The sequence below is a fragment of the Oryctolagus cuniculus genome, chromosome X (genome assembly GCF_051225735.1).
Source record: "Oryctolagus cuniculus isolate XC-2025 breed Fujian yellow rabbit chromosome X, ASM5122573v1, whole genome shotgun sequence".
Taxonomy (NCBI): domain Eukaryota; kingdom Metazoa; phylum Chordata; class Mammalia; order Lagomorpha; family Leporidae; genus Oryctolagus; species Oryctolagus cuniculus.
Window position 1 is genome coordinate 57,374,499 of NC_142888.1, and position 27,924 is coordinate 57,402,422.

At 34.4% G+C, this 27,924-nt stretch overlaps 1 protein-coding gene and 1 non-coding gene across 6 annotated transcripts in view; one reads left to right on the forward strand and one right to left on the reverse strand.

Annotated features, from left to right (window-relative positions):
• PCDH11X (protocadherin 11 X-linked) overlaps positions 1-27,924 on the reverse strand; it is a 751,842-nt gene that overhangs the window by 350,329 nt on the left and 373,589 nt on the right. For 3 of the 5 annotated variants that reach the window (XM_051827410.3, XM_002720154.5, XM_051827409.3), the window contains one exon: positions 2,137-2,166. The exons of the other annotated variants lie outside the window; for them this stretch is intronic. In XM_051827410.3, coding sequence (XP_051683370.1) covers positions 2,137-2,166 — 30 coding nt within the window. The remainder of the gene's footprint in view (positions 1-2,136; positions 2,167-27,924) is intronic. 5 annotated transcript variants of the gene reach the window in all.
• LOC127485046 (small nucleolar RNA SNORA42/SNORA80 family) lies at positions 17,088-17,222 on the forward strand. Its single transcript, XR_007912246.1, has one exon. It is a non-coding gene; the product is annotated as a small nucleolar RNA SNORA42/SNORA80 family (small nucleolar RNA).

The window sequence follows — 27,924 nt, forward strand, 5'->3', positions numbered from 1 at the left end:
GTATTTGGGGCCCTGCACCCATATGGAAGACCTGGAGGGAGTTCCAGCCTTTGGCCTGGCCCAACTCTGGTTGTTCTGGGCATTTGGGGAGTGAATAAGCTGATGCAATCTCTTTTTCTCTGTAATTTTGCTTTTCAAATAAATAAATAAATGTTAAAAATAGAGAAATCTTTATTCACGAAGAATATCATTTTTCCCTTGTTCATTATTTTGTGATTACATTGATATTTTACAATCTACTATTGAACTGTTAAATGTTATGATTTAAACGTTTTCTGAGTGGGAACATGGGTCCATACCAGAATGCCATTTGCAAAGTCTGAATTTTTTAAAACAAAACACTTCTCTATAGAATCACTACTCTAGATAAAATTTACAAATATGTCTTTTCTTCAAAATTCCAACTTTTAAATAACTTATTAGTAGGTCAATTTCCAAATTTGCTTGAACAGTTGAAAACATTAGGACACTGCAAATCTGTGGTGCTTCTCTCTCTCAAGGGAAACACTCTCCTTTGAATTAAAGAACTCTTTTGTCTTCTGGGAGGAGGTGACATTCAAAAATTCATCACCCAGTGGCCATAGTGTTACTCAATATAGTTCAGAGAGACATTTGAAAAGTCTCAGAAAAGTCTATTGATGTAAAACTCTCTGATGCTGCTATTTTAGTTTATCTCTCAAACATTAATGAAATGCATTTTAGCATCCCAGTGAAAACACATTTTTAGGTAATTCTTACACTTGATAAAGGCATCCAAGACTAACCAATCATTTTTCTGGCATACACTAGACCATTCTCTGTCAAGTTCCTTTTCAAACATCAAATTTGGTTTCTCAAGCTAGAATAAGATATTCTATCTTAAAGAATATAAACATTATAAATTTTAAAAAGAGGAGCCGGTGTGGTGGTATAGTGGGTTAAGACGCCACCTGCAACTTTAGCATCCCATATGGGCATGGTTTGAGTCCTAGCTGCACCACTTCCAATCCATCTCCCAGCTAACGCGCTTGGGAAAGCAGTGGAAGATGGCCCAAGTCCTTAGGCTCCTGCACCCGCATGGGAACCCAGATGAAGTTCCTAGCCCCTGGCCCAGTCCTGGCCATTGTGACCATCTGGGGAGTGAATCAGCAGATAGAAGATTCTTTCTTTCTCTTCCTCTCTCTCTCCCTCTCTCTTTGTCTCTCTCTCTGTGTGTGTGTCTCTCTCTCCCCTTCTCCCTCTCTCTGTAACTATCTGCCTTTCAAGTAAAAAAAAAAAAAGGATATGAACATTTAACTTGATAACACTAATGGGGATATTTTGGTGCCTACCATAGATCATGTTTAAAGCTTACCTAATTTAACTTCTAAAATACATTCTATCAGAAATTTAAATGAAATTCATTTCTTTCAACCTTAAAAATGGTAAGGTCAACAAGGCATAAATACTAGGAAAGAAACGTCAGTGAACAAGTGAAAAGCCTTAATTTTCATGGCAGTTTAGTTTAACTAATGAGGTAACTAGAATTTAACAATATGTGTGAAATAGTTTATTCTTTTTTTCTAGAATATTCTTCAGATACATTTGAACAGAATTTAAACTTTTCATATTGAAAGATAAAATTCTAAAATCATTTATCTAGGACCATTATTTTTGGTAATTAAACATGTTTAATTTAGTTATAGTGTTCTTTCCTGTGACCCTATGACTTTATAAACAGTCACTAACTTTTTTCTGTCACTGTTAAAAAGTGAATTGACACCAAAATGGCTCTTTCTTATTGCTAAATTGATCATAAAATAACTATTGCCAGAACATTCATAAAGTGATGCTGTCAACAGTATGCTGTTTTGGCACAGCCAGAAAAGAAAGTATTGGTGAAAAATAAAATAAGACTTGAAAATTTCTTCCAGGACTTTGTAAGTGATACAAAATGTAGAGACAGCTCAGCTTGGGTCTCTTCTAAGGCAGAACCATAACATATGTCATCTTAAATACTTACAGTTTTAACTCCATGTATTAACTACCATAGCTTCAGGAATTTTAGCCAAAAAAAAAAAAAAAAAAAAAAAAGAAAAGAAAAGAAAAGAAAAAAAAAAGAAAAACAAAAACAGAACATATTTTGAAATCAATTTTCTTTGGAATTTATAATCTTACCTTTCCTGCCTTTTTCCCCTCGGATTTCCGCTGATTTAGGTTAAAATGGTGGCAAGGGAAGCAAAGGAAAACAAAACAAAAACAAAAACAAAAACAAAAATCAGCTCCAATTTGGTTACTGTAAGTACATCTTTTTAAAAAAAGCATGTCAATATTCCAAATCAATAATACACAGTTTGTTCTTCTGCTGTATCTGCTTCTTTCATCTGCTACATTCTTCAGCAGTTTCAGTAAAGGGAAATAATAACACTGTAAATCGCATGCAGCGATGTGAAGAGCCATGTTAAAAAACTGGGTTATAGACTTAGCCTATATATGCATCAACCAAGAAAAGGCACCCTTCCAATTAGATGTTTTCTTGCAGTATCACTTGTTTTCTATCCATTTTTAAATGATTGGGCTTTTATTTCAAGCATGATCACATTTTTAATTAAAGTGAGAAGAATTAGTCTGCCTGGAAATGCATGCATTGGAAGAAACATAAGAAATATCAACATGGCACACTATCTTTAAGTGTTAAATCAATAATTTTGGTGATCCTTAAGGGCATGTTAACACTGACTAAATCCTTTTTAAAACTATAACAATGAAGTCATTTTGTTCATTGTATTTAAGCCTCCTTGTTTTATCCTACCAACCTTGAGAGACAGGTTATTTTACTTTTTAGGACTCCAGAAATATTTACACCATTTGTCCTTTTCCCTTTTCTTTGTAGAGAATGAAAATATCATATAAGTGAACCAAATGTCTACATTTCTAGTTAATGATGCTCCCAAATGTCCTTTCTCTTCAATTTTTTCTCAGTGCCCTGTCTTTTCTAAAGTTATATGGAAGCTCCTTAGAGAGTCTTTTTGAATAAAAAGATTTACAGAAAATCAGGGTGAGGGATTAGGCTCATACTGAAATAAAGCTAGGTACAAAAAGAAATTATAGTCACTATATTAAGAGTATTCATTGATTTGTTCCAAGAGGGTGAGTTTTTCCTGTTACTTTAATATATCTTGGGTTTCCAAAATTAGAATTGAGAAAAGTGTCCACACATAAGCATAATTCTATTACCCATGAAAATAAAGGTGTACTTTTTTTGTCCTGCCACCTTGAGTATTGATTTTTAGACTACAGTATTCATATTGTCCCTCCACTGCAGCAAATTCCACCATCAATGACTCAATGGTAGAATTCAATTTGTCTGTGTAGGCATAGCCTGAGGATAATGCCTTGAGTAATCTCTTCCAAGTACATGTTCTTGTATTTTAATGTCTTCAATAAATCATTATTTATATCTCTCTTTATTAAGAATGACCATACTTAAATAACAGATTAAATTTTTAAGTTTACCAAAAGAGATAATCTCAGAGACTAAAAAAAATCTTAAAACTTAAATAGCATCTAAGAATACAACATTAAAAAATACAATTCTCTATTCTGTAGAATCACAATGGATCATTTTATGTTTGTTCCATTAGAAATGACTTTCAAGAATACAGTAGATTTTAGTTAGATGTTTTTCCATTTATTAGTGAGCAATACAAAAGTGTTAAACCTAACAAAAGATATAAAAATGTTAATCATATCTATCTTGGTTAATTATTTAGAGAACTATTAAAAGATTGATGACTTAACCATTTTATAAGGCTGGTGAACATTTTGAGACAACTCTACAATATGTGTTTATACCTCCAAATTATATATTTTCATTGAGAACATTGCCTATGCAGTGCTACTTTGGACTTGAGAATTTATATTGAGGAAAGCTTAAAATAGATAATGTGGGAAATATTAAAATCATTCTCTTTGCCTTTATCTACACCACACAAACATGACACAATCTGTCACCATTAGTAGGTTGCAATCGGCTGACTAATGTGCAAAAACAAATTGATACCAGATTTGATGACAGAAAAAACAAATCAATGCTTAAAGTAGAGAAAAACATCCTTAAAATTTTCTATTTTAATAAAAACACTAATTTTTATTCCCTTATTTAAAAATTGGCCACCAAATGACCCATATTAACTGAACAAAATCATTGTCCAAACTATACACACACACACACACACACACACACACACACACTGAGGACAGGGAGAAAAGCTACCCAGTTTGAATGTCTATTGCCTCAAATTTTTCCATAATATGCATTATTCATGTAGTCTCACATGTTCTTATCAAATTCCTGTAGTGAGCAAATACTCTTATCACTGATAGATGAACATTTCTTTTACCATATCCAAATTTCCATGTTCATAATTCTAACTGAATATAACTGATGAAAAAGAACGACAAAATATAATGTGTAAAAGGAGTAACAACATTTTTTAACAATGAGAGTATGATCTAACCAGAGGAACACTCTAAATTTTTTAGTTAGTTCTCTTCTAAGTCTCACAGTACTTGTATTAGGCAGTACAGTAGAAAATGGTGTCAAGTCACCACAGTGAAGAGTTATTCAAGTATTCGTTGAGGCTGTAGCTCTTTCCATTCAGTTGAATGAAACCAGATCAAAAGATTTTTGTATTCCTCTGTATCTTGTACTTTTGTGATTGGTGGGAATCAGATGCATTAGCTTTGCCTGTTTGGAACCTGTGCGTTTAGACCTCAAGCACAAAGGACATCAATAGATGAAGAGATCTGTAACCCCAAGGAGTGCTACTTTTGTGCAGTTTCTCTGCACATCCCAACTCTTTTTTTCTATCTCTAGGTTTACAACTTCTCTTTTCCTTTTCCTATCTATATAAAGTACAGATGTTATTTTTCCTTAAGGCTTAAAGTAGGGCATTGCTGGTCATTGCTGCTGCTGCTTACAGAGTAGCTGCTCTCTAGAACACAAGTTATAGGAAGTTTGGACCACTAAGGTTAGTCATAAAGTGAGCAAGACTAGAATTAGAAGTCAAGGAAGGCATATCACTGCATACAGGTGCCAGAAAGAAGAAATCTACTGCAGTACAAGAATATTAGAACTTATCCTTCATCACTACTTTGTATGCTGATTATGAACTAAATAAAAAACAATATGTACCAAAGACAATGCATGTGATGAGCACAGATTTACTTTTTAAAAAATACCCACAATCTCTTTACAATAAGCACCAATTATTACTGAATATCTGTCTGCTGGATAAGGTGAAATATGAACTCGAAATGTCTGGTAGTGGTCTAGGTTTAACCAAAAACTCATCAGAATGATGCTGGCAGTGTTATGTAGGACTGGCAATGTTAGGATATCTCTTCTAAATGTCATGGTCAAAATGAAAAGATTTACTAATGTGAACACATAGTGTAATCAAGAGTGTAGAATTTAGGCAATGGAGCTGGGGCACATGAACATGGGCAGAAAATATGAGACCTTTTAGTTGCTTAAACTTATTTTTTTTGAGGATGTTCCAGGAAAGCTTATCCTGCAACATTGTGCTCAAAGGGGGCCAGACCATCACAAACAAGACAAGCCTGAGTCTGGTTTTTGAATGTACAATGTATGAAGATGTATGTTAGTTGAGGAGGAGAGGGCTCTCCTGCTCCCCGTTTCTAGCATCCTGGACGCTTTGCTAACCCTTGCTATAAAAGCACTGGCAAACTCTTTCTCAGGGAGGCAGTTTCTTTAGGGAACTATAGCTTCACACTGTCTCCTTTATTTGTCACAAATAAGTAAAGCTTTCCTCTCAGTAATTCTCACTTGAGGCTAATTATTATTTGATGACATACAAGCAAAGAGACCCTTTGTGTTCCCTACTAGTAGATCCTCAATGAATGCTTATCTATTGATGCATGAAACTGTGAAGAATGCTTCTTATCTTTGTGTGTGTGTGTGTGTGTGTGTGTTTATAATATAACAGACTAGAAGCCTGTTGAATATTGCCCCATGTGGAATACCTTCTCCAGTCTGCACATAGTTACTATAATAGTGGAAATTAATCACAATTTTAAACACAGTTAATCTTTACTGGATGTCAATCTACACAACTACCACGACCTAGCTTATTTTTTGGTAGAATGATACATGTAACATTATATTTCATCACTCTATTCATTTATTAACTTAGATTGCTGGTCCCTTCAAAGAAAAGGCACTGATAAATCTAATAATAATAACAATAGCCTTAATTTCTTTCTCAACATGTTTGCTTATTGTCTTTTACCTTTCTAAAATGCAAATCACCACTTCAAAAGAACAAGTTTAACAGAATGCATCTAGAAATTTTAATTGCCTTAATCTGTTTCCCTAAATCTGAGACATATATAAAAATGTGTAGATAGTGTCATGGATTTCACACTTTTTCACATCCACATAAATAGATTTTCATTCCATTTTCCACAAAGTTCTTCAAGTACCCTTGTATGGTATTAAAGAAAATGTGACATTTGAAATCAGAAGATTCAAGTTGTAATGCTAGTTTTATAATTAACTATATGTCATTATTCAAGCAAACTCTAGAAGACTATATATCTCCTCCCTGAACTAAAGCCAGTACATTAACTACATTTATTGATGATAATGATGGTAATAATGACCACAACATTTACAAGAGCATTAATACCACAACCATCAGTTTCATCATTTATTATGAGGCATTTCAGTAAATTCTTTATAAGTATTGTCTCATTTAATTCTTACAGTGACTCTCTGATGTGGACAATTCATCATTCTATTTTGTAGATGAGGAAAATGTGGATCAAAAAGGATAAGAATATTACTTATTTGTTCTACCTGTAAGACACATAGGAACAGTTTAAAAATAGGTTTACTGGCTTTTACAGTTCTCATTCTAGAATGTGAACTTGATGGAAGCAGGGTTTTCTTTTTTAATTTTAGAATTTGTAATACTGCTATAAGGGGTGTTCAATATGTTCATGGAAAATGTGCATTATTATTTAATTCCATCATTCCACAAACTTTGAAGAAACTGTGTGTCCTCGATGCCTAAAAATGTGCCTGGTACAAGGTAGATCTGCAATAAATATTTACAGACTGAATTAAAAATAAGATATACTCTATTTTTAACTGTATGATGATAGAAAATGAGAGCCAGTGTTTATTAATTAATTATGAATCTTAGTTATAAGCATAAGTTCTGGACTCATATTGTCTTGGTTCAACCCTGGATCTAAAACTTATTACCTATATTATCCCAGGTACATTTATTCTTATACTTTTTCTTAGTTTTTTCACTTGTAGAATGGAGAAATATGAGTTCCTACTTCAGGGTATTTGTAAGGAGAGTTAGATGAGTAAACTAAGTACTTTAAACAGTAGCTATCATTTTTAAGAGTCATGTATGTGCCACCTATCATTAAGAGTAATTCATTTTAACACCTTTATTGATATATAATCATATTATTATTATTATTGACAGGCAGAGTTAGACAGCGAGAGAGAGAGAGAGAGAGAGGGTAAGTATCACAATTTTAAAACACCCTCACTACCTCAAAAAGAAACCTCATGAAATAGATGTTTGTCTTAATTTTGACATTACACAATATATACATATATTGATATCTCATGGTACCCCATGATATGTGTAATTTTTATGTCACTAAAAATAAAAAACTAGAAAGGACACTTTACATCACCCCTTTCTCTCCCATTTTTCAAAGCTTTAAACAACCACTAACCTAACTTCTGTCTCTATATAATTTCCCAATTCTGTACATACACATGAAATAATATAATATGTAGTCTTGACTGGATTCTCTTAGTGCAATGACTTCAAATTTTATTCATGTTGTAATATGTTTCAGTAATTTATTTCTTTCCTATTGTCAAATAAATATTCTGTTGTAAGTATTTGTATGTATGTATGTTCTGTTGTGTGTATGTAAATATTTGTTTAAAGACTAATAGATACTTGGATTAATTATGCATTTTGACTACTATGAATAATTCTACTATAAACATCTATGTGCAAGTTTCTGTGTTTTAATTTCTTCAAGTTTCATATGTTTTAATTTCTCTTTGCTATATATCTTGGAGAGGAATTGTTGAGTCACAGAATAGCTCTTATGTTAAATTGTTTAAGGAAGTGCTCCACTGTTTTTCTCACCAGCTGCACTATATTACATTCTCTCCAGTAGTGTTTAAGAGTTCAAATTCTCCTCATCCTCAATAACTTAGAATTTTTCTAATTAGACAGTATTCTTGTCCAAATATTTTTATACAGTGTATACTGGTATCCAAAATTATTTTAATCATATTAATAAAGTTATGTAGCTTGACTCTTCTATCTGAGCTTTATGCCCATTTTCCATGATACTAAGATACCAGTCAAAAAACTGCGAACTCATCCTTTTAGAGAATTGAAGTTATCCATTTCCTTTTATGGATTTGCCCATTCTTTGAAATGTATATTTTAATTAGAAATTTCCTATGTTAATTTGAATGAGACTTTTTACAATGTTATCAAATTATTATTTATTAAATTCCAAAATATCTTATATCACTGTTAAAGTCTGAAAGAAAATACAGTTGGAAGAAGAGATAGACTATCGAGGGACAATGACATTGCAGTTGCTTTATAACAAAGTCATTGAGATTACTAGATTGCATCTAGTTTGAACTGATTCTTTTTGTGTATGTATCTTGCATCTTGGAATTGGAACATGTGGGGATTATATAAAGTATCAGAATAGAGTCAAATGGAGAGGAAAAAAGCAATGCTTTTCTCAAGATGGGTGCTAGATCCAATCTAACAAAGTTACAGGATTACATATGAACAGAGTACTAGGGAGGATACCAAATTTCCAGCTTCTTTCCAGGAGCCACAGTTGAGGAAGAGTACAATAGAACCTTTTTCTCTCATTATGCTTTTGGCTTATTCAAAATCCCACTCTTGCCCTGAAACACTCTTATACTATGACAGTAACAAAAGTACTGTGACAGACACATTTGCTTTATGAAAATACTATTGTCAGTCAAAGCAAAGCTGCATCTTTAATTGTTTGAATTCTGCATAAAGATACCTTGGTTTGTTTGCTGCTAAAGACATATGCAACTGTCTCCAATATCATTTTAAATAACAGATCATCTTAAACATGTCATCCTTGTGAAATGTGAAAATCTGGCTGAGGATATTGCATTGTTTCTATTATAGCTTGTAGATGTTTGCAAAATAACATCAAAGCAATAAAGTGATTATAAGAATAAACACCAAAATGCAAATGATTTTTTTTTCTTATTTGCTAGAGGGATGTATTTTTCAAAATGCAACAACAACTGAATTGCTTAATTCTGTAAATATCTTGTTTTCATACTAAATGAAGGCATAGAAAACTATCTATAATAAGACATAAAAATTTAAAAGTCAGCTATCAGAGTGGGCAGTTGGCCCAGCACTTAAGCAGCTGGGTTTGATTCCTAGCTATGGCTCATATTTCCAGCTTCCTGCTGGTATAAACCCTGGTAAACAGACATGATGTCTCAAGTAATTGAGTTATTGCCACCCACATGGGAGACCTGAATTGCATTCCACACTACAGGCTTAATCTGGCTCTCTTAAATCATCATAGACGTTTGGAGTGTGAGCCAGCAGAGGGGAGTTCTCTCTCCCCCCCCCCATGTCTCTCTCTCTGTCTCTCTTTTTCTCTCAGTCTCTCATAAATATAGATATATTTTTAAAAGGCCATTATCAAACTCTGGGATAGACAAAAAGGTATTTAAACAGTGTTACTAGTTCGTTAGTATGGGTCTTCAGTGAAAATTAAATTATCCCACAGTCTAAATTTTTTTATGACAGGCAGAGGTAGACAGTGAGAGAGAGAGAAAGACAGAGAGAAAGGTCTTCCTTCCATTGGTTCAGCCCCCAAATGGCCACTACGGCCGGCGCTGCGCCCATCCGAAGCGAGGAGCCAGGTGCTTCTTCCTGGTCTCCCACGCGGGTGCAGGGCCCAAGCACTTGGGCCATCCTCCACTGCCTTCCCGGGCCACAGCAGAGAGCTGGACTGGAAGAGGAGCAATTGGGACCGAATCCAGCGCCCCAACCGGGACTAGAACCTGGGGTACCGGCGCTGCAGGTGGAGGATTAGCCTAGTGAGCCACGGCGCCGGCCAGTTAGTCTAAATATTAATTAAATATTTAATGATTTTGTAATGACTTGAAGATACATTATAGTTGTATTTATTTTCATTTATCCATAAATTTTTAGTTTCAATGTAATATCCCTTAGTTAATAACATGCTAAGAAGCTATTATAATTGTCTGATACTGGTTGCTATTTTTTGCTTATGTCCTAGATGGGAAAAAATAGTATGTTCTAGTGTTAACAAATAGTTTCTCTGCATTCCTAGTTGGCTCTGAGATAGTTTTCCTATTTCATATTCTCTGGGAATCCCGGGTTAAACTGCAATTCCAATGCATTCCCTATGGAATTTTCAACTTTATTTTAAATCATTGAAGGAAATGAAGCTCAGGATGAAGCTGCTCATTTTTTTATAATTGCAATTATTCTTATTAGTTTGTAATTTTTCATTAAGCCTGTCTCAACACTATCAATTCAAGTGATACATAATGGCTATATTGAGTAAAAGAGTGTCCTCCCCAAATTTATGTGTACTCCTACCTTGAAGTGCAACTTTATTTGGAAATTGAATCTTTGCAGATATAATTAGGTAATGATGTAGATTTAAAATCATCCTGTATATACAGGTGAGCCCCAAATCCAATGACTATTGTTCTTATAAAAAGAGGCAAATGGATAGAGAGAGAGGAGCATGTGAAGATGGAGTCAGGGAATGGAGTGAAGCAACTACAAACCAAGAATGCCAAGGACTGGAAAACACAAGGAAGAATTCCAGCCTCAAGCTTTCTGAAGGTGCATGGCCCTGAGGACACCCCGATTTCATACTTCTAAACTACAGAGCCATGAGAGAAAATTTTGTTTTAAGCCACCAAATTTTATAGTAATTTGCTACAGCAGTCCTAGGAACTGATAGAAGATAGAAGATGGCCTGAGGGCTTGGGCCCCTGTACCCATGTGGGAAACCTGGCTTCAGCCTGATCCAGCCCTGGCTGTTGTGGCCATTTGGGGAGTGAACCAGAGGATGGAAGACCTCTCTCTTTGTCCTTCCTTCTCTCTCTATAACTCTGCCTTTCAAATAAATAAAATAAATCTTAAAAATTAAAATTAAATTTATATTAGTTATTAGAATACTATGATCTGTACATATGCAAGTTTCATAGCCAGCTCCATTACATGGAGCCCCGAGTATTAATCAATTCATTTGCTATAATACATGCAAACTATCAACTTGTACAACTGACAAATTTTCAATCATTTCAGTTATCTACCCAGTTTTGGATGCATCATGTGCAAAGAGTATCCTGTGTGTTGTAAAAGGCCAAGAATTGACAACCTAATTCCACTAGTGTGGCAAAACCAGCAAATCTACAGCTTGGAATGAATTTTTATCTCCTATGCCATTTCTAACTTATTCATTTATCAATTCACCAGGCTATTTAGAAATTAATCCATTCACTAGCCAGGCTAGCAAGTAAGGACAGAGTGATTGTCAAGACAGACATAGTTATCTTTGCCCTCATAGATTCTAGTCTCAATAACAGAATAGAGATAGGAGTAGAGATAACTATAATACTTACAGTATTCAAATAGTTTAGAAACCCTTCTTTATTAACAGAGGTAATGTATAACTTTATCTCAGAACAATTTCTAAATATTTAGTTACAACTTTAGCAGAGATATAAAATGAACATTAATTAAAGGCACAACTTAATATTTACCGTAGCTCAAGTCCAATCTATGATGCTGCCAGATTTCCATAATACAGAAATAAAAGCTATCCTCCTGAGTGATCCATGAAGTTTTGAATTATCAAAGGCTTACATTAAAACTGCATAAGATAGGGTCTGGGCTTTATTTAAAAAGGTATTTCATTTCCCTAGAGGCTCATCTGCCTCAGGCGTCTTCCCAGTATTTAGCTCTAAAGTATCTAAAATATTTTAAGCTTGTACAATTTTCACTGCTTTGTGAAGTTATCATGTAGATTTACCTTTTTTTTTCCAATTTGCCATATTGAAGTTATTTTCAGCTTCCAATTCAACATAAAATTACTGATGATTCCACTTAACTCTCTGGCTGAGTTTATTCTCAGCAGAGCTCTGTATTCAGGACAGTTTGGGTTTTTTTTACTGGTTGTTTATTGTTGATATTCTAGGAAGAATGCATGAATTGTAATTCTTTGGGAACTTTAATGATGTAATTTTTCAATCAACTAGTATTCATTGAGTGTCTACTATATGGCAAATATAATGCTTAAGAGCTCAGGCTCAGGGGCAGAGGTTGTGAGGGTTAAGCTGCCTCTTGCAATGCCTGCATCCCATATGGGTGCTAGTTGAGACCCAGTTCCTCCACTTCCAATCCAGCTCCCTCCTAATGGCCTGGGAAAGCAGCCAAGGATTGCCCAAGTGATTGGGCCCCCCACAACCAATGGGGAGACCCAGATGAAACTCCTGGCTCCTGGTTCCTGGCTTCAGCCTGGCCTAGCCCCAGCTGTTGTAGTTATTTGGAAAAGTGAACCAGCGGATAAGAGACATCTTTCTCTCTCTTTAACTCTGACTTTCAAACAAATAAAATAAAAAAGGTCCTGCTTTTAAAAAAAAAAAAAAAGAGTGCAGGCTCAAAACCCAGCTCCACCACTTACTTAACTCTATGATCTTGGGCAAGTTGCTCAACCACTCTAATCTGTGCTGGAGTTTGCTCTTCTGTAAAACACCAATAATAATAGTAATTACATGACAGAGTCACTGTGGGGGCTAACGAGGTTAACACAGTAAAGCAGTTATCACATTGTCCTATAGCAAGCACTCAACAAATCCCAGCTATCATCATCATCATCATCATCATCACCATCATTTTAACTATGCACTATGTGGAATCTTGAGAACACTATAATAAACAAGGAAATATCTTACAATCTACCAACCATGTCAGCAACTAAAACTACTTAGATGTGATCAACTAATTGCTGATGAATATAAAAGTGCCTTGAGTAGTAGTAAAAGATGGTGAGTAAGGCAACTTTAACTTTGGGGTCCCATGTGACTCACTGCCTCATGAAAATGAATTATAGAAAACTGCATAATACTAATCTAGTTTGCCTGAAGCATATGTTTTAAGAAATCATTTTATTCAGCTAGTATCTGTGGTCCAAAAGTAAAAACCTAAGTTTATTAAGGGCTTTAAACATGTCTAAATCTCCAGAGCCACATGACTTAATGCACAGTTCTTAATATGAAATCAGTAGTGAAACAAAGGTTTCTGTTTGACACTCATGGGATCAGAATATTAGACCAGAAGATGAGCTTTATTATGATATTCATTCTAATTGTGGTTCATCTTGAAATGATTAGATCTATTGTTAGAAAGAGGCATTGTCAGCACTAAGGATGCAGTGATTAATAGAATATTCTGTATGATTCTTTTGGATATATGTCTAAAATCTTGCTTGAGCTGTGGACCCAAATTATTAAGTGATTAAGGAAATTGTAATTGCCAGCCTTTATCCACATTTATCATCTGGAAAGAAACTAATCATTGCAAGCTTAGGATGGAAGAAAGCAAGATATTTTATAACTAGGACTGTGAAGTTAGACAGCAAAACTTAAGCATGGTTTCTACAGGAATATCCTGTAACACAATAAACCAGTATACCATTAAAAATTCTCTAACAAAATCTAGTTTAATTTAGAAGATCAAACTTACCCTCAGGAACATGAAGACATTTTCCTCACAATAATGGCAACCTTGGTTATTTTCTTTTATTCCAAAAAATGGAGGAAAATGTATCTCAGCCAGCTCTGGCTGATAATCTACAAAAATTTTATAGTAATAGCATTTGTGCTGTTCCTAGGCATGGTTTTACTCTGATTCTTTTGTTTTTCACAAAGACATGTGTCCAAGGTATAGCACTTCATTTTCTTTTTTTTTTTTTTTTAAAAAAAGACTGAGTGGTTGGTTGTGTATGTGTGTGTGTATATGTGTGTGTGTGTTTGAGAGAGAGTGCTTCCATTCCCTGATTCACTCACTAAATGGCTGCAACAGCCAGGGGGCAGAACAAGGCCAAAGCCAGTAGCCCAAGTACTTGAGACATCATCTGCTGCCTTCCCAGTTACATTAGTGGGAAGTTGGACTGCACTTAAGAGCTGACCTATAAATAATTACCTTAAAAGTAAATTATCAAACTATACCAATCAAAAGACAAAATTGATGGAGTGGATAAAAAAGAGAATCACACACAACCCAAGTATACACTACTTACAAGAAACTCACTTCAAATCATTGACTTAATGAGGTAGGAATTAAAAGGATGAAAACAATGTATACAATGCAAGTATTCATCAAAGAAAGTGTGTCTATATTAACAAATTATGTGACTTCCCATGAAACAAAATTGTCAAAGAGAAGCATTACATAATAATATTCAGTCTAGTTAGAAGACATAAAGATCCAAAAGGTGTGTGCGACAAACAAAAGAGCCTTAAAATATATGAAGCAAAAATTTATGATAAAACTGAAAGGAAAAAAAGACAGTCATAAACTATAGCTGTGACTTCAACATCTCATTCGTAGCAATTGATATAAAAGAAGAACAGCAAGAGAGAAGAAATAAAAATCACCATCAATAAATAGTATCTAATTGATGTAGGTATCAATAAAATTAATTGAACATATATAGAGAGATATTGAACATATATATATTGAACATTCTACCTCAGCACACGACAAATGTTTGTTTTTGTTTCAATCATAAAGATTTCATAAAGACAGATCCTATTTGGAAACATACAACGATCATCAACTAAGTTAAAAAATTGAAACAATACAGAATGTATTCTCTAACCATATAGCATCAAACTAGAAATCAAGAAGAGACAGGAAAAAGGGAAATCTCTAAATATAGGGAAGTTAAATAATATTTCTATTAAACCATTAAGTCAAAAGGAACATATAAATAGAAATAAAACTATCCACAGAGCTGAATCAAAAAGAATAAATAACACTATTTTGTGTTAAGTAATGCTGACAGGGAAATTTATAGCACTGCATGTTTATACCAGATGAGGTAAGTTCTCAGTCCAATAGTTTAGAAACTTAGAAAGACAAAACAAAACCAAAACCAAGAGCATTATAGATATGTAGGAATTGTGCAACATTTTTTTGAAAACCAATGTCATTCACCACATCATAAAGAGGAAAAATCATATGATCCTATTAACAGAAAAAAATTGATAAATATCAATATGCACTCATGATGAAATTTATGGCAGGTTAGCAATACAAGAGCATTACTCCTAAAAATTAAAGAGATATTATATAAATACATTGGTATCTAACATCATAATTAATGGGGAAGGACTGATTGACATTCCCGTATAATTGGGAACAAAGATGTACACTCTCAACATTTTTACTCAAGTACTAGACAATGAAAGTACTAGACTAGAAAATGAAATAAATGGCATACAAATTGGAAAAAAATAAGTTATTTAGAAACATCATTGGATATAAGATCAACCAACAAAAATCAATTATATTTCTATGTGCGGAAACTTGGCATGAAATTAAAAATACAATACTAATTTATAATCTCTTCAAAGATAATGAAACAGCTAGATATGTACCCATCAAAACACATACAATGTTTTTAGGTTGAAAAATAAAACCTGCTCATGAAAGAAATCAAAGAAGATTTAAATAAATGGAGAGGCATGCTGGACTCATGTATTGGAACATTCAGCCTAGTAGAGCTGTATATCCTCTACAAATTTATCTGAGAGTTTAATGCAATCCCTGTCAAATTCCTAGAAAGGCTTTTGGAAACATAGATAAGCTATTCTAAAGTGCATATGGAAATACACAGTACTAAAATAGCTAAAACAATTTTGAAAAGGAATTAAATGAGACCCTCACTCTACCTGATAGTAAAGCCTTCTAATTAGCTCCAGTAATTGTGATAGTGAGGTACTGACAATTGGATCATTGTAATAGATTAGACTGTCCAGGAACAGACTCACAAATATGTCTGGTTGATTTTTTAAAAAGATAAAAAAGTAACTCGATGAAGGAAGCAAAGCCTTTTTGATCACTGTTTCTGACCCAATAGGACCTCTATACATAAAACAATCAATCTTGACCTAAACCTTACACCTTACACAAAAATTCCAAATCCATTATGATTTAAATGTAAATTGTATAATTATGAAATTCTACAAAAAATAAAGAAAATTTTCAAGATTTATGGTTAGGCAAAGGATTCTTAGTCTTGACAACTAAAGCACAATTTTTTAAAAGATGAAATTGATTAATTAGATTTCAAAGTTTAAAATTTTTCTTTTTAAGATCCTGCAAAGAGATCTAGAGAAAATATTTGTCATTTATATGGCTGAAAAAGGAAGAACATCTACAATATATAAAGAACTTCCAAAATTCAACAGTCAAAATAAAACTACTCATTTAGAATATAGAAAAAAAGACATGACCAGCTGTTTTGCTGAAGATATACAGATGGCAAACACGCAAATGAGAGGATGTTCAACATAATTAGCCATCGGAGAAATGCAAATTTAAACGACAATAAGATATCACTACACATTCATCAGAATGCTAAAATTAAATGTAGAAAGAATAACAACACCAAATACTGGAGAGGTTCCAGAGAAAATAAATCGCTCATACTTTATTCATGGCATTAAAAATGGTATAGATACAGTTTGACAATACAAGACTAAACATATGACCTAGCAATTACACTTTCAAATATTGATCTCAGAGAAATTAAAACTTATATTCATCCAGAAACTTATATGTTAATGTCCATAGCTTTATTCATAATAGTCAAATATTGAAAACAGTGTTGGTGCCATTCAACACGTAAAAGGTTAGACAACAAACTGTGATACATCAATACCATGGAATATTAAGGGGTAATGAAAAGAAATGAACTGAGCATGGTAATTGATTTACGGCAAGCCCTTCTCTTTGGCTCTCATAGGGTACCCATGACAGGGTAAACAGCAGCCTTGAACCATTGCCTGGCTTCCTTACCTATGGGTTATGAGAATTGATAAAGGTTGCACAATGTGTTTTTAAAAAGTTTACAAAGAATGAACAAATTATACTCACAACAACTTTGATGACCCTCCAGAGAACTATGCTGAGTGAAAAAAGCCAACCTTCAAGACTATATTCGATGGGATTTCATTTATATACCTTTTAAAATCACAAATTTTTAAGAATTAGAACACATTAATGGTTATCAGAAGTAGGGGAAGTGGGGGAAGACATTTGAGCAGTTAAGTAGCTGATTGAGACAACTGTGTCCCATGTAAGAGTTTCAGATTCTATACCCACCTCCAACTCCTGGCTCCAAGGTCCTATTAATGCAGACACTAGGAAGCAGTGGTAATGGCTCCAATAACTGTGTTGCTACCACCAATGTGAGAAACCTAGACTAAATTCCCAATTCCTGGCTTTGCCCTTGACCCAGCCTTGGCTATTGGAGGCATTTGGGGAAGTGAATCAATGGATGGGAGCTGTTTCTCTGCTTCTAGAATAATCCAATATTAAAAAAACAAATTAGGAATGAGGAAAGTTTGTGGGGCATAGATGAGTACGGTTATAAAAGGGCAACAACAGGAAGGATCATCTTGGTGATACAGTTGTCCAGTATCTTGACTGTGACAGTAGATATAGGAATATATATATGTGATAAAATTCTACAGAACTGAATATACACATATAAATGATTGTATATAACATGGCTGAAATAGGAATTGCTCCAAAGTCAATATCCTGGCTATGATATTAGACTATAAATTTTCAGGATGTTAGGTCAACACAGAGTCCAAGAAATATCTCTGTATTATTCCTTACAACTTCATGTAGATATGGAATTATCTCCATACAAATTATGATTTAAAAATCAAAGCTATCTTGAGTTCAAGAGAAAGTAGTTTAGGAAAATCAGAATTTTTAAAAAAATTTTTTTGACAGGTAGAGTTAGACAGAGAGAGAGAGACAGAGAGAAAGGTCTTCCTTTTTCTGTTGGTTCACCCCCAAAGTGGCCGCTACGGCCGGCGCGCTGTGGCCGGTGCTGCACCGATCTGAAGCCAGGAGCTAGGTGCTTCCTCCTGGTCTTCCATGAGGGTGCAGGGCCCAAGGACCTGGGCCATCCTCCACTGCCCTCCCCGGCCACAGCAGAGAGCTGGACTGGAAGAGGAGCAGCTGGGACTGGAACCCAGTGTCCATATGGGCGGAGGATTAGCCTAGTGAGCCATGGCGCTGGCCGGAAAATCAGAATTTTAAGGAAACAACAAGTTGGACTGTTTGGGATAAAATATATGAATTATAAACATTGTACTTGGTGCAAAAGATATCCACTGAGGAGGATGTTCACTTTTCACATTCTTACAAGCTGTTAAGAACTAGATTTTTTTTAAATCCTCATTGAGTTTAAAGAAATTACCAGGAGGGGGTGGGGAGCAGCCAGGGCTGTGGCATAGCAGATAAAGCTGCTACCTGCGACACCAGCACCATATATGGCTGCCAGTTCCTGTCCCAGCTGCTCCACTTCCGATCTAGCTACCTGCTAATGACCTGAGAAAAGCAGCAGAAGATAGCCCAAGCACTTGGGCCCCAGCTACTCACGTAGCAGACCAGGAAGAAGTTCCTGGTTCCTGGCTTTGGACTGGCCCAGCTCTGGCCTTTGCAGCCATTTGAGAAGTGAACAAGGAATGGAAACTTTGTCTCTCTTTCTTTCTCTCTCTCTTTTTTCTCTCTCTCACTCTGCTTTTCAAATAAATAAATAAATAAATCTTTTAAAAAAAGCAAGGAATAATTAAAAGTAGAAAATGAAATAAAGGTTAACCAAGAAACTGGAAAGATCTCATCAGGAGAAAGATTGCATTTGACTCCATCACAGCATACCTTTCATGTGTGTCATTAGTGACAAGATTAGATTCATTGAAAAGGATATATTGTTTTTCATAAGTCATTGCACACCATTTCTTAGTTGATGCATCCATTCCATTGCTTCTAATTTTATTTAGTAGTTTGCTTAAGGAAAATATTATATATATGTATCTCCACATTTTTAGGACTACCCTCATTTGTATTTATCCTCAATAAACATCAAAGTCAATGGGTCTTCTTTATTACTTCTTGCAAGGTGACCCTAATTTATAATAACTCTGTTGAAATTATGATGGAATTTATTTGGACCACTATTCTCTCATTTATATTTAAATGCATACCATTAAAATCAGTGCAACTTTATCATTACTATTTTAACATAAGCCCCTGTGTATCATCACATGAATATATACTAAGCAAGATTCTTCTGAAGCAGTGTAACCTGCATTAAAAATGTAGATACAAACTATCTTCTCATTTATAATTTCAAGATTTTTGCTGAGATTAATAAAAAAGTAATCTGGGCCAGTATGAAACACTGGTTGCCTGACATGCAGACAGTTTTAATAATTATAGATCAAACATTAAATGATTGAGAAAAGTTAACCACAAAAAAGTTGCTCTTTATTCTACAAGTTCTTAAAACAGGCTTGCACAATTTTTCATTAACAGAGACACACTTTTGATCATTATGCCAACATTATGATTGAGTAAATTGGCCAAATGATCATTAAAGTGAATAATTTATTTTAAAATGCAAGCTTTGAAATTTAAGAAGTAATGAGTAAATTTTATCATATGTCTAATTATACTTCAATGAAACTATGAATAATGTTAATAACAGGATATAGTTGGTGAACTCTGATAGGCAGAATTCTAAGATGACTCCCAGTGATTTTCCACCTTCTCCACTTTTTGATTGTGGGTAGAACCTGTGAATATTAAACCCACGATTACATGCTATTATATGGCATAAAGGAAGATTATACAGATTGTGTCTCCTAATCAGGGAAGTCCTTTAAAAGCAAATGGTTTTCTTTAGCTGATCAAAGAAAAGGGAGTCAGAGATGTAGAGCAGGTGTTCTGGAAGAAAATAAGTATCCATGTTGGGATTGCCAATGTTGAGCATCATGTGCTAAGGAACTGTAAGCTGCTTCCAGAAGCAGATCATTATTCCCAGCCTATAGCTAGCCGTAAACAGGGGTGTCAGTCCTACAAAGGGAAGGAAATCAATTTTGAAAACAACTGGTGTGTGTAGAAGAGGACTCCACCTCCAGGTGAGAACAATAGTCCTGGTTGATATCTTGATTTCTTCCCAGTGAGACCGTTAAACAGAGAATCCAGTTATGCTATGCCTGGTCTTTTTAATTACAGAAACTGCGAAATGATATGTTTGCGGGTTTTTTAAGACACTAAGAAATGTATTAACTAGCAATAGAAAAGTAACAAATGTGTATATATTTATTTAAACTTTATTGTATTTTTGAACATTTTTAATTAAACATTAAGATAAAAAGAAAAACAACCAAAAAGGGTGAGCGATATCAGACAACAGGTTTGTTAATCTGTACAACAATAAACTAGTCTCAGTGGAAGTATAAAAGGTCTTACTTACTAGTCATAGGAGTAATTCATCTGAGCATTTGCGAGAAGGTGTAGAAATGTTCAATGGAAGATAAATAACTACAATGTATAGTGCATGACAAAGTAGAAATAAAGTGCTCTGAGTTACATTACAATGTTCTGTTAGACAGTTGGGTCAGTTAACGTATGAGCTGAAGGTTGGCACATCAATCTCTTTAGTTGTCTCGAATGAGAGTAATGTGTATTGTCTGTAATACAGTTGCATGATTGAATTAAGATCCTTTAAAAAGTCTTATAGACAAGAAATTATCATTTCAATTATAATACCTCCACATTAGTATCAAGTTAATTTTCATGGTTGGGTATATTAAAATTGATAGAAATTGAAATTTCCCATGGATGTTACAAAGCATATGTGATTCCCATTTGAAACCAGTTTATGTTACCGCAGAATGGGTTTTAGATTTGACATCTGAGTAACACTGACCATCTATATTAGTTCTAAATCTATGCCCAGTAGATTGCAATACCACAATTTATGTATGAATTAACTAAACAAGCAAACAAAAAGAAATGGTCAGATGTTAGGCATAAATAGAATTCTTTTTAGATAAGAAATTGTATATTAAATACAACAGCCCAGACTTAATCTTCTGTTTCTTGAATCAACATTTAAGGAGGGATCCACTTGTTTCATAGAATTCTTCCCAAATTCCAATATAAGAGACATAGGTGAAAATTAAACATAAGAGAAATGAATGAGGGGTGGAAATAAAAGCAGATAATATCTAGTGAGATGAAGTGAAATTACTGCAAATAAGATAGATACAGCAGATATTTCAAGGACATGTAGAAAAGTAACAGATACCTATAGATGGCAAAGAAACATAAAACTGCAAAGTAATTTATTTTTCTAAAGTAATGACTGGAATGTTTTGTTGTGAGCATATTGGATTCACCAGCCATATTTTGGACATATGAGTATCTACCAATAGCTGCTAAAGAATGTAGGTATGTAAGGAATATGCTGTATTTGTAACTTTTAATATGCTACTTATTGAACACTTTCTATTTATTAGACACTGTTACTTTACATGCATTTTATATATTATTTCTTTAATCATGTAACTGAGGTGAAATGTTTTTAAAGTCTATATAGTTGTGTAGTACCTAATCATATGTATGAACAATGGTGAAGATAATTTTAAACAATAGCAACATTTAGAATTTATGAGTTTATAACTCAAACATAATTATGCAACTTTTTATTCATTTATGTAATTTAACCTTTGCAACAATCCAGAGATAATCTTTATTATCTTTAACTCCCACTACATAGATGAAGAAGCTATGATTCAGAGATATTATTTAATTCACCCCAAATTAGTCCAATTATAAATGACAGAATTAGGACTTCAATGTACATCTGTCTGAATTCTTCTTAAATTTATATATGCCATCTTACTTGTTGAGTATGATGCTCTCTCCAAATGCCAATGTTATATAAACATGAAGCATGACCCTAGGTAATTAAATATCTATGTAAAATTTTTATAATACATACATACATACCACCCACATACACATGCATTAAAATTATTGAACTTTATTTTAATCTTAGAATCCTTAAGCAACACAAATATCCAAAGTTTTCAAGGTGACATGGTACATCTTGTAATTTTTTTAGTTTCAAAAAATGTGTTAAATTTTTGAAATCATCGCATGACCTAGGAACATAAAATTTTGGTGAGCTTTGTTCTCTTCCAAAGATGTGAAAAATTTATCTTGTTGTAGAAAATTCACTTTTCAAAGCCTCTGAGCTTTCTCTAGATAAGATGCTGAGATAAACTTGGTTTGTTCATGACAGATAAAAATATGAAAACATATAGGTAGAAGACTCTACCACAGATAAATGCCATCACTAGGCAAATTCATTCCTGTTCTGAAGCTATAAGCAATTGTCCACTGTATTATTCTGACCAGACAAGTAGCTGACTTGCTTTATCAGTGCCTTGGCATAATTGATCTTATAAATGCTGGACTTGTTTCATCATCTGTTATTAAATATACAGAAACCAAAGGAAACGACAAAATCATAACTGAAGATAGAAGAGAATCACTGCTGTGGAGCTATTAGTGGGTAAGGCAAGATGGTAGCCTTTACAGCTACTTAGCAAACACTGATATTCTCTTAACAGGAATCTATGGCTTCTTTGTTCTGCAAACTTATTGATTTGGAAGACAGAGATAGAGATTTTACATCCCTTGGTTCATTCCTCAAATGGCTGCAATATTCAGGACTGGGCTAATCCAAAGCCAGGAGCCAGGAACTCCATCTGTCTGGGTGGCAAGGGCCCAAGTACTTGAGCTATCATCTGCTGCCTCACAGGATGTACATTAGCAGGAAGTTGGGTCTGAAGCAAAGAAGCTGGGACTCAAACCAGGCACTCTGATATGGGATGTAGGTATCTCAAGCAGGGACTTAACTGCTGGACCAAACACCTGCTTCTTATGGTTTCTGTTGAATTTCTTTGTATGGACAATTGGAATACAGCAATATTAGAAAAAAACTTCATTATAAATAAGAATTTTATTCAGAGTTTACTTTGTGCCAGACATTATGCTAAAGCCTTACATGCATGATCTTATGAAATTCTCCAAATAATACTCTCCATTGGAAATGTCACTCTCCTACTTTGGAGATGAATTAACTGCAACATGCTGAATTTAAGTGTCATAAAGAAAGTTAATAGGCTGCTCATGGTGACCTAGCTAAAATCAGCAGAGCCTATAATACTGACAATAAATTAATTGATAAAATTATTGATTCTTAATAGGTTTAATTTTCTCTCATCGTGAATTTCAGGTACATAGTGAGGATATTTCACTATATTAAGCAATCTTAGAAATGTATTTTTAAATAAATACTTCCTCCTACTGAACACTAAGTACTAGAACAATGAATATGCATGCCAATTTTGAAACAAAAAATATAAATAAACCAAGAGAAAACAAAATTTAGAAGAAAATTTTAAATAACATGAAGTTAATGTGGGTAAAAGAACAATGGACAATGAATTCTTGACATTTAAAAGAATGAAATCCTTTGAAATACCTCATTATTGCATAGACTTTAAACAAAGTGAGATTTAATGATATTGTTTAAATCAAAATTTCATAAAAAGCCTCCTAAATAAATGATCCTCTAAACAGGAATTCTTACCTTTAGATTCTCAACAATTATCTTGAGTGTATTTAGTCTTAATGTTAAACAAAACAATATACTCTGTGAAAATTACCCCCTCACCATTGATGGAAGTGAAAATTAATGAAGTGTTGACTGAGCTCTACATGTAAAATTCAGAATATTGGAATCAGTTGAAAATGAGAGATATACTTGATATATATCTTTTCTTTAAGTAACTTAAGAAATTGAAACCCCAGGATAGCTAAATTTCATCTATTGAGTCCAACATTGCCGCATTGTTGCATAACAGGTTAAGCTACCCTTTGTGATGCGAACGTCCCATATCAGCCAGAGTTCCGGGCTCCTGGTTTTAGCTTGATCCAGACCTGACTGTTGGGGTAATTTGGTGAGTGAGCTAGTGAGTGGAAGATCTCTCTCTCTCTCTCTCTCTCTGTCTGTCTCTCTATCTGTGTGTGTGTGTGTGTGTGTCTATCTACATCCCTTTCAAAGAAATCTTCTGTTTTAAGTGGCATAATGTAAGTAATAATGGAGACTGAACGAATAAAATAAACTCAAAACTACATTCTCTATTTTAGCAAAGATGTTGTAATTTTGTTTTTGTACTTGGTGTTTTATCTCATAGTTTTCTCATATTATTTCTTGTTTTTTTTTTTTTTTTTAATGATCATTACTATCGAAAATGGTAATGTTGGTTTGCCATTGTAGAGCTTTGATAAAGCCCGCAGAGAAACACTGTGCTTACTCAAAGCTCTCTATATATGTCCTTCCTTCATAAAGGGGAGAAAAAAGACTAAAAAGTCAGCTTTTTTATTATTAAATACTTGTTTATTTGATAGAGAAACAAAGAGCAAGACAGTCAGCAAGAGAGCTCCCATCTGCTGATTCATTCGTCCATCCTGGTCTCCCACATGGGTGGCAGGAACCCAAGTACCTGGGCCATCCTCTACTGCTTTCCCAGACCCATTAGGGAGGAATTGGATCAGGAGCATAGTAGCCAAGACTCAAATTTGCACTAGGAGACGCCAGCATTGCAAGCAGCTTAACCTGCTATGCCACTTTGAACAGAAAATACTTGCATTAAGATTAAGGAACCTTATTTGTCAAAACTCTTACCTAATTGGTAAGAATTAACATAGTCTCTGAAATCATACCCAGACCTGACAGCTAGAACTCAATTCCACTCAATCATGCAAAGCCTCAGGGGGTCTCAGGGTTACTTTTGAAAATCTAAGAATATGACCGAGAATGTTCTTTACCAGCAAGCTTCTGTATTCATAGACTGTAATATAGCTACATTAAAAAGGAAAATATTTTGTGCTTATATTTCATTTTCTTTTTTATTATATTCATATGCACTTTCAATTTTTTTAAAAATCCATCCTTTTGAAGCTTCTATCTCAAGTAGCAGCTTCTTCAGAATCTTGTATTTCTTTGCCTTTTTAAATTGTGTTCATATGGTCTTTCAATAAAAAAGTACCTACTTCTGAAGCTACTTTTCTAAAATATATATTAAAACACATTTTAGAGGTATCATATAATTCATAAAAATGTTTTGCCCTTTACAATTAAAATAACTCAGAAGAGAAGGAATTCTTTTGTTATCTGTTAAGGCATAGTATCTTAATGAAGGCATGGTTTTAATAATGATAAAAATTCTTTCTTCTGAGAATTCTTCCTTTTGGTTTCTCCATGTCTCACTTAAGAAATCCCAGGTCTCAAATGTAAATGCCCATAACAGAGGGAGAAAAAAAGAAAAGAGAAATTCTTGGAGTTATGAGCACAGTAAAACTTTATATCATTCATTAATTCATCCTAATCAAACAATGTGATATTCTATGTATTTCATCATCTTTATGATAAAGGGCTGAAGATTGGGTGTTGGTGTGTGTGGGATGGGTGGGTATGTACACAGCCCATTGAAAAAGAGACTCTAAAAGCTAGACTCCAATGCATGATTGAGTTTCAACACTAAGATGCATGATGAAACGACTCTGTATGTTAAATTTGATATATCCTGTTTTAAAAAGTGCACTTAGTAAGCACACTCATGCCTCAATAACCCATGACTCTTGGGGAAGGCATTTGGCATAGCAGTTAAGATCCACTTGGGAAGCCTGCATCCCTTAGAGTGCCTAGATTTGAATACCTGGTGTGCTATTGATCCCACCCTCCTGCTAATAAACACCCTGGGAAGTAGCAGGTGATGACTTAAGTACTTGTGTGTTTGCCACCCACATGGGATATCCTGGCTCCTGGCTTCCACCTGACCCAGCTTTATCTATTGCAGGTATTTGGGTAGCGAACAAGCAAATGGAAGATCTCTCCATCAGTCTGTCTGTTTATCTCTGTCACTGCCTCTCTGCCTTAAAAAGATAAATAAAATTTAAAAATAATGTGTGATTCTCTCTATGTATGTTTCCCCTCTACCTCTCTTCTGGTATGGTTCCAAGAGTTCCTTATTTTGACACTCTGGCAACTGTTGCCTCAGACCTCTCTGTCAAAACTATTTCTAGATGTAGCAACTTAAGCTGCAGCCTATAAGGCTAGCATCCCCTATGAGTGCCAGTTTGAGTCCTGGCTGCTCCACTTCCCATCCAGCTCCCTGCTAATGCACCTGGAAAAGCAGCAGAAGATGGCCTGAGTACTTGGGTCTCTGCCACCCACATGGGAGACCTAGCTGGAGTTCCAGGCTCCTGACTTCAGCTTGGCCCAGCCTTGGTGGATGTGGCCACCAGTAGAACCAGTAGAGGATCTCTTTCTGTCTCTGTCTCTGTCTCTGTCTCTCTCACTTTGAAATAGTTCTTTTCAAATAAATAAATAAATCTTTAAAAAAATTGTGACTTCTCCTTGGAGGTACTTTTTAGTTGTGTAACTATTGATATGTCATAGCTAAGCAAAGGTGAAGATTATGCATTCAATGTTACAGAGTTTATATTAACTAAAAATAAACAATGAATTTAAAGAGAACATCATTACTCTAGAAAAGTGAGAAATGCTTTTCTCATCCTAGACACTTATTGTAACAATATTATTTAATTGGATAATCTCTGTTCCATTTTCCCTATTTTATTAATTTATTTTTATTTATGAGAGAGAGAGAGAGAGAGAGAGAGAGAGAGGGAGAGAATCTATCCAGTAGTTCACTCCCCATATGCCTACAAGATCCAGGGCTAGGTCTGGCCAAAGTCAGGAGCCAGAAACTCCATTTGGGTCTCCCACATAGGTGGCAGTTGCCTCCCAAAGGGTGCATTATGAGGAAGCTGTGTACTAAGTGGAGGCAGGACTCCATCCTAGGCACTTTAATATGGTATGCTGGCACTCCAAGTGCAGGGTTAACCTGCTGCACCACAACACCTGCCCCCATCTTTGCTCCTTTACAGTGTCCTTGAATATTAAATCTAGAGATACTTCATTATTCTGTGCAATTCAAGCTGCTAAAATCATGCCTGCATTGCCACAGAAAATTGAAATCATTATGCCTTCATATAGTCATAAACTTGGGGTTACATTTCATTTGGAAAAACTACTTTTCTTTATCAGTGAATATGACAATGAGATTGAAGTATGCTGTAAAAATATGTAGTAAAGGTAAAATTGAATCATGACTACTCTTGCATCAAAGACCCACTGTGGCCTTTACTAGTCAAGTTTCAAACACACTTGAAATTCTTGTGGATAGTAAATTACGTACTGGATTCAAGATACTTATAGCTTTAATGTATTTCTTTCATTATGTTGTTTCCCAGTGATATTTTCTTAATGGAAATGTTTTTTTTTTTTTTGTGAACTAAAACACACACACACATAAAATGTATGTCTGCTTCAGTTTCAATGATATTAATTATCTGTCCCTAAGAAACCACAGTATAAAATCACTTCAAGTTAAAGAAAAGTAAAGAAATAAACATAAGAACTGAGACACAGATACTATCATAACTCATAACATTTTGATTTTATAGTTGAACCATGAACTTAACTCTGACCTTGCATGACAATTAAAGCAGAAAGAGAAACATCTAATACCCTATGCCACATTGTTTGTGTGATTTATGAGGAATTGAATATTAAATATTATGTAAA